The sequence below is a fragment of the Nematolebias whitei genome, chromosome 8, assembly GCF_014905685.2.
Source record: "Nematolebias whitei isolate Nwh7 chromosome 8, NemWhi1, whole genome shotgun sequence".
In the NCBI taxonomy this organism is placed as follows: Eukaryota; Metazoa; Chordata; class Actinopteri; order Cyprinodontiformes; family Rivulidae; genus Nematolebias; species Nematolebias whitei.
The window spans coordinates 26,950,406-26,958,871 of NC_056505.1; the positions used below are offsets into that span (position 1 = coordinate 26,950,406).

An 8,466-nucleotide genomic window follows, 5' to 3' on the forward strand; every position below is an offset into this window, starting at 1 on the left:
CACACACACACACACACACACACACACACACACACACACACACACACTCACACACTCCTTCACATACTCTGCCAAACACCAATCTTCATCAATCAGGTTTGTGCACAGTTTAATAAAAAAATATTGACTTTGAAGTGATTTTTTATCAAAACACCATTTGTACTGGGAATTCATGCAAGTCTGCCACCTCTACTCCTGCAGCCCCTGTGAAAGGAGACCCCCCCACATACACACACACACACTCAACCCCCCTAACTCTCTCTTGGCTTTATAACTGATGATCTGCAGCCAAGGGGAAACAAATTGAAAATCAATGCAGGTGGCACAACCGAAATGAGAATGAGGCATTATGTGGGGTGGTGGTGGAGTAGGGGGTGTGGGGGGGTCCAGGAACCCTCTCAGGGAAAACAGAGAAGGGTGCAAACACTCGAGTGCAGGGAAAACTTAGTCCCAGCTGTCTTCCACCCCACGACACACTTAATTTATCGTGTACAAATAAGCCCGGATCAATAGTTTTAATCTAGAGTTAAATGTATTGACTTTGGCTCGTGTTTCTCACACCTGCACTGACTCCCCCCCACCCCCACCCCCCACCCCCTTTCACTTCACGCACCTTCTGTCTACAGATGCAGGCAATGACCCCTACTGTCAGGCGAGGAGTAAGGGCTTCACCTGGGAGGAGGAAGGGTTAATGCTTTAAGAAATACTCAGCCACCCTTTGGCTCTGGAGAGGTGACTCTCCCAACGGGGACTGAGTTTCAGACAAACGAAGACCGACACTCTCATTATGGGGACATGGCACACAGCTCAAGAACACAGGGTAAATGAATAAATTCAAAGTATAAAACAATATCCTCGTATGAGGTGATTGAGCCTGCGCCCTAAACATCAACTCATTAAAGTGCCTTCAGAGAGTTGTTAAAAAGCTGTAAACACAGTAAATCACGCTGCACCTTTAAACATAGTATTCAACAGCACATAGCAGGCGCAACTTCAGCTACCTGCCTCTAAAACACATCTTCTATCTGTGCTCACACTGTGTAAAACAACTCCAACATTACTCCACACTACATCTAGGAGATCTATGTTACTTATATCAGGCTATGCTTTTGCACACACCTCACACATCTTGACGTATGAAGCTCAAGTAAGCTGACTCCATTAAAAAAACACAACTACAACACGTCCTTTGTAGCTGTGGAACAGTAGGAATGAACATCGATCTTTCTGATTGAATCATCCAGTGAAGTTTTAAAGACGTATTAAAAAGGGGGTGAAACTACAAACTTTGGCGTAAACAAAATACAGTTAGTCACTGAGGTGTAAAGACATTTGTTTTTAAATTTAGTGCGTGACTATTTAACATTATGCAGTTTAGCAACAGCTGCATCGGAGAGCCTTCAGCCACTGCTGTGGTGACATTTATGTGGAGGAGGGCGCCATCTGGTGGACGAACAGCAGAATTCCTCCCAAGCTTTTGGTTTGCACTTTTCTTACCGTGAAGCTGTCCTCTGCTTGGAACTCGTTGTCAACATAAACGCAAACTCTGTCAAAGTCCTTCATTTCCGTACTGGACTCAATGTTCCTGCGAGGAGCGGTGCACAGAAGAGAGGAGGAAAAAAACTTCAATTTGTTAGTTGAGAAACAGTATTCTTGTTTTAAGAGCCCAGACCCATTTCTACTTTCATGAAAATTATGGAGGTTGTAAATTATAACAAATGGATTATATGCAACACATTTCTGAAGGTTTTTTTTTTTTTTTTTTAATACCTCCACCTACTGGCACATGAAATGTGACATATGTATCACATTGGGCGTACTTAGTAAATTTATTCCACATTTGGAAATAAATTGTCTAAACAGTTGTTTTGTTTTTAACACAGAATTTTATTTTTATTTGCAACTTCTTAACAGGCATGAAGATCACAACATTGCTTGGTTTTGTTTAACAAGTACTTCTTCAAGTCTTATTGTGTCAAATAAGTCACGTGGATTTTTTTTATACAATTTAGAGTTTACTGCCCGATGTGACATATATATATCACAACGGTGTTTGACAAACCTATTCGTGATCAAACTGTTTTAGAAATGCTATCAAACCAGGTTATATGTGAGCTATGACATGTTATCTAAGGATTAGCATCAATGAAACAGTGGAAACTCACCTTTGGTAAAAGAAAATAAAGTTTTTAAAATTAGCTTAGTGGTCACATTAGCTGCCCAGATGCACGAAGACTTTGGAAATGATGTCAGTACCCAGAGTCCCTCACTAGTCACATGACTGAATCAGGATGTTCAGTAGATGTCAATTAGGAACTTCATGAGACAAAAGTCAGTGTTAAACCTTAATAAGAAACTTTTCTCAATTTTAAAAGGGGCGTGGGTCCTTTTAATGTTAAGCAAATCCTCCACAACTTTAGTCGTTTTTAGTAAAATGTACTCTGACGCACATGAAGGTGTCTGTGGTTGCTGGCTGAATTAGACAAGTATATTTTTCTGGAACATTATAGAAGATTCATCAGATTTACACACTGAGGGTTGCAGTGCAATGTGGATGCATACATCCATTTTATTTTTAAAAAAAAGATAAATCCTGTATAAGAAGAGCTTAGTAAACGTTGATAAGAGTGTGCATTTGAAGCCTACCAGAAGAAGCTTTCAGCTTGGCTCATGTTGACCATGTAGTCCTTCCCTCCCACCTCCTGGAAGTGCAGGGCGACGAACTGAGGCTTGCATTTGTGGATCGTCTGTTCCAAAGGAAACATCCTGAGTTTAACCACCCACAGTAACTAACAGTTCAGAACACTGATAGGATTATCGCTGCGTTAAAGACTGCTGTCTAAACACTAAAGGATGGTTCATATTTTCATTTCTGTGACGTTTGTGTTACAAGATGGTGCAAAGTATAATTTATGAAGAAACTGAAGCTCTTGTCTAAACTGGAATGTTTGAAAAAAAAAGAGGACACCATACAAGAAAAGTGAAAACATCTTTCATTTGTCTTACTTGAACACCGTTCACAACAAAAGAAAAGAATGCCTAACTGCTAAAAGCAAGCAAATACAAATTCAAGATGATCAAACTTACCTTATACAGTTCTTGTAACCACCCATTTTGAATTTCACCCACCTATGAAATGGCAAAACATACATAAAGTTACATACTTTAATGCTTGTCTCATCTGCTCATCTCATTCAAGAAATAACTTTTTGTGTAATTGAGTAAATCTTTGTAAACATCTACACTTAAAAAAACAAGTTCTTAAATCAGATTTAGTGGTGTCCTATTCATGAAACCAAAGTATATAAACAAGTTTTATGGGTTTTTTTTTTTTCTAACATATAATCATCTATTTGTTTTTTCCACTGAAGAGAATCACTGCTGGCCTCAAGTGTGGGAGCACACAAAGCCAAACAGCATAAAAGATTTTCGCAAACATTTGTAACACTTTATAAAAGTGTAAAATTTGTATTTATGAGAACCAAATAAGGTCGGTCAGGTTCATGAGATAGCGTGCATCCTGCAATCACTTAGGTTATAAAAGACGTAGCTCACATGCAGACATTGCACGAGTCCATCAGGTGTAGATCCGTGATCAGTTTGACTGTTGCAGTGTGTTCAAAGGCAAACGTAGTGTCCCATTAACAAAGATAACGAGTTAAATTGTCCTACAGGTCTACGTTTTAACTCCTGACGAGTCGCTACATGACATGGATCTGTGTTATTGTTTATACTCGGCTAATCAAAAAGATTTCAAATCTTTAAAACCTCCTCACAACTTAAATAACATTTGCAGGAGACAAGTTTGCTCTTTTTTTGTGCTGGAAACACATTTTATTGGTCCAATACGACAGCTAGTCACTAAACATTCAGCTATTGGTCACACTTTCTAGTCCATGTTCTGTTACCAGTAATAACCCTGGACATATTATGCTTTACTATGTAGAAGTGTGTGGTTTATCATAAATCGTCATGTTTTATCCCTCTATAACACAAGATACAGTCAGATGAAAAGTATACTTTTTTATTGCAAGACTTCATCTATAACTCTTAAACTGGGCAAAACAATGTCATCTGAACAACAACACACAATATATTATTCAGTGTCGTTATGTGTGACACGCAAAACAAAGTGTCTAAATGCCGAAACACACCCGATGATTCAACATGCAAAGCTATCCTTAGCAGAAGTAACTTGAAGTAATCATCTTCTTTATGAACTCTGCAGAAATTATTGTCCCCATCTTCTTCAGTGTTCACTCAGTTTGAAGTGTGTTACAGCACTCAACATTCTGCCACAATACTTTCTACTGGCCTTGCAATGAGCACTTTAAATACTTGTTTTCATATATGAATATGAAGCGATCCGAGTCAAGTTTGACTCTAAAAGTTCATGGCTGACTTAATGCAAGCTGTCCAGGTCCTATGTTTGCAAAACAAGCCCAAATTATCAAGCCTCCTCCACCATGCTTAGCAGCAGATATGAAGATCTTGAGCTAATAGATTGTTTCACCAAATATGTCCCTGTGTTATAACCAAACATGTATTTGATCCCATCTGCCCTAAAGAACATTGTTTCCAGGAGTCTTGTGGTTTGTTCAGGTAAAATATCACAAAGCCAAATAAAAATGTTCATAATATCACAGTCTATCTTTTTATGCTGTTGTTTCAAATTAAACGATTAATTGAATAATGAATATTAATTTTGTTTGTGCGTTAAAACTCATCACATTGTCATAAAATAAGCTATTTGTGATGACTTCACACTGACAATCCTACAATGTATAGAGCAAAAAGAAATACAACTGTTACAAAGATGAATGTTTTTGACTATAAATGTATAACAGCTACCTGGACAGTGGAGTAGGCTACACGACAGTCAGGATATACAATCAGAAAACTTTAAATGTACACTAATAACAGCCAGGAAACAGGATTCTGTGTACTTTAGGAGCTCTGTGTTCCAGGATGTGCATTTAATCAAGTCCACCCACACCTAATGATTTTTCTTTGGACCTGTCATTTCCTACAGGTGTCCAGAATCAACGTCGTAGCAGAGTAAACAACAGTGAGACATTCATGTGACCAAGGAAATGGCTTTGCATACTGTATTTTGCATGACAGGGTTGACTGCATCTCAGCCTTTAGCATGTGGAGGAAATCTCCCCCAGTGTTTTGGATACAACCACAATCAAGTCTGAGCACTGAATAAACTAGTACAAGAACACATCTGACATCAAACCCTAAATAAAACAATTGGTGGTTTGTGTTTTTCGTTCAACCGTGACACTGGAGGTGTGATTCTGTTTATCTAATTTAAGGCAAATATGTTACATAAGTCAAGTCAAGTCATATTTATTTATAGAGCACAATTTAAAACAGATAGACTGTTATCAAAGTGCTTAACACTAAGGGTAACACTAATAAATAAAAAGCAGTAAGAATATACCTTAAAAAATTAAAACAACAGCATTAAAATGAAGACATGGAACAAGATATACTAAATCAACTCACACAGTATGAAACGCCAGAGAGAACAGATATGTTTTTAGCAGGGATTTGAACACGGGAAGGGAGGTGGCATGCCTAATGTTGGGGGGTTGGTTGTTCCACAGTTTGGGACCCATGACTGAAAACGCCCGATCTCCTCGGAGCTTCAGTCGTGTTTTTGGAACAACCAAAAGCAGCTGATCGGATGATCTCAGAGCCCGAGAGGGAACATATGGTTCCAGTAGCTCTGAGAGATAGATGGGTGCGAGGCCATTTAGGCACTTATAGGTCAGGAGTACACAATAATTACACAATGGAGAAAGAATAAGTCAAAAATATGCACGGAGTAAAACAAAGTTTTTTTAGTTTGAGCTTATAGAACAAAAGAGCTTCTAATAGTAAATTTGACTATGCTGGCATTTTAAATTACAATGTTTGTGTGATAATAATGCATCCAAGTATACATTTCATAGACCTTTAAATAAAGCTTTGTACAAGCATCGTCATGCACAAGCTCAAAATGACAATATCAAGAGAACGTATGGTCCAGAATAGAACTGAAGTAGGTGTTTTTACTTCAGCTGCTCTAATGAGCCCTGCAGTCAGGCCAGTGTTGTACAGTGACAGGATTTATTCTGAGATGTGCTTAAGTTCCCGCTCTTATCCTCTGTGAACGCTCAGGAGTGTTTGTTTATGGGAATAGAGGGGCCTAAGGAAGGAGAAAAGCTTAACTCCCCTGGTGGAGGAGGGGGGGCGGGGTGAGATATTCATCTGTTCGCATGTTTCCCACAGTGGGATCTTAACCAACTCCGCTAAAAGGAAATATGGTCCCGAGCTAAATTTCCATGACTGTAAAGAGGCTCCTCCATGCAAAGTTGAAGGGCCGGCTGGAGCCAAAACAAAAGAAAGTAATGGATATTTATACAAGTTATATAACGCCTCTATTTCTGCACAGATGAAATATTACTTTAAGTTTTGGGAAGGTGCAAACATTTTGGACTTGATATTAAATGTCTTACGCAGCGTAGAAATAAGCCAATATATTATAAACTTGAGAAACTAAGCAACACAAATCGTTTGAGCTAGCATTCCCAAAGTTAAGTGTTGGGACCCCATGATGGACCAGAAAACTCCAGGTTTGTGGTCTTGAGAAACAGTATAAAATTATAAAAGACTGCTGGTTCATTTTGATTTTATGAGAGATATGATACAGTCAAAACAATTACCATAACTGTAGGATATGTCAATGTTTAACTGACCTGATTGTATGTTTTTTTTTATCAAAGCCTTATAATTTTGTGGTTTAAAAGCTAAAAAAAAAAGGCTTGAGAACCAAATTATTAGAGAATCAGGAGAACCAGAGTAAAGGCATGGATGTTAAATGAAATGTAAACAAAACAAAAAGTCATCATTGACTGAAATAAACAACTTCAGGACAATATCAGCTGATTTGAGGTCTGGTGTTATAAGATACTTATTAAATTAAATAACTTGTGTTTTTTCCAGGAAGCCTCTCCTGTCAGGACTTTGCTAATTTTAAAACACAATTTTATTTGTTCAACTAAAAGTTGAAGCCATTTGTGAAATTATCTCTGCATATCTGGAAAAGTGACATGAACCAGGCTTTAGGTGACGCGGGTCACGTGACTCGCGAACAGGTAACAATGGCTCAGCCAGTACTTTTTTAAATTCACGGATAGCGGAAGAACACTGCAGAGTGCGGGCAATTTACCGCTGACAAATGAGGTCGACCCTACGACGCACTAGACGTCAAAAACGTATTTAAAACAATCGTAAATTACAGATTATAAACGACTGAGAACAACTTAGCGCTTGTTGTGTGGTCAGACTGTATGCTAGCAAGAAACAGTTTTAAGGTAAACATCACGGAACCTCCAACCCGCTGCACCTCCTGTCTCCCCGAGCCGGATCTCCCGGCAGCACCGCGGTGTTCCGGACTTATCACCGCAGTTTGAACCGGTCTACTTACGTTGTCAAAGAGCGAGCCGACGTTCGCGGTGACCAGCAGCACGTCTGTGAACGTTTCCATCTTAAGTTTCACACAACAGTCCGCGCGAGGAAACTCCGTGTGGCGTCGCCAGATGACGCGCGTGCAGACAGGCCAACGGCGGCAGCTCTCTCTGCTGCGCGAGCCTAAAAAAAAAAAAAAAAAAGGGGGGGGGGGGGGGGGTGTTTACGGTGCGCGCGAGACAAAAACTGCGTCTGTCAGCTAGCGCTCAGAGCGCTCCACCATGTTCCTGACAGTGAGGTGCTGCGGTTCAGGCCGTGTGCTGATGATGGCGGGCGCTCATGTTCCCCGTTCGAACCCGCGAGTTAAATCGAACTGGGCCGACACGCGCGTTTTTCCCTACTTCCGCGAGGCTAATTGGACTAGGAGCTTCTTAGCGGTTTAAAAGAGCCAGGACGGTCAGAACCGGAGCAGCTCGGTGTAGTTTGGACCCTCGGGCTCCTCCCAGTCAACAGTCTGCGTAGAGGCCCGAGTGAAAGTTAACCTGTGGAGACACGCAGAAATAAAAATACACTCTAATATTTTTATACATCATGTCCTAAACTGGGATTATAACCGTTAATATATGTTACATCTTGTTAATATAGACTTTTTAAAGTGTTTTTATTGCTTGGTTTTATGGGCTTTTGTTTCTACAGATAAAAGTCCACAGGTTTTGGTCAGGGGTGGGGTTGCTCTTGACTGCATAGTATACTATAATAACTTGTAAATTCTTTTATAGATGTTCAGATTTGACCTATTTTAAACAATACAAACTGACAACCTCATTTTTACGTCCTGAGCTGAATTCTGTTTATTTCATCTTAATTAAATCCAGCTTTTAAGTTGCCCCTAACACGGGCCTGCAAGCTGTGGCTCGGGGGCCACGTGGCTCTTTAGGCCCTCGTCTGCGGCTCTTTAGTCTCTCGTCCACGGCTCTTTAGTCTCTCGTCCACGGCTCTTTAGTC

General features: G+C 39.9%; 2 protein-coding genes across 2 annotated transcripts in view; both read right to left on the reverse strand.

The window, feature by feature from the left end:
* Nucleotides 1–7,540, reverse strand: part of inpp5l (inositol polyphosphate-5-phosphatase L) — a 14,123-nt gene extending 6,583 nt beyond the window's left edge. The window contains exons 1-4 of the mRNA XM_037681119.1: nt 7,481–7,540; nt 3,088–3,129; nt 2,647–2,747; nt 1,498–1,585 (exon numbers count right to left, since the gene is read on the reverse strand). Of these exons, the coding sequence (XP_037537047.1) occupies nt 1,498–1,585; nt 2,647–2,747; nt 3,088–3,129; nt 7,481–7,540 (291 nt within the window). The remainder of the gene's footprint in view (nt 1–1,497; nt 1,586–2,646; nt 2,748–3,087; nt 3,130–7,480) is intronic.
* The window catches only part of sorbs3 (sorbin and SH3 domain containing 3), a 111,337-nt gene that overhangs the window by 63,166 nt on the left and 39,705 nt on the right, over nt 1–8,466 (reverse strand). The gene's annotated exons all lie outside the window — the stretch shown is intronic.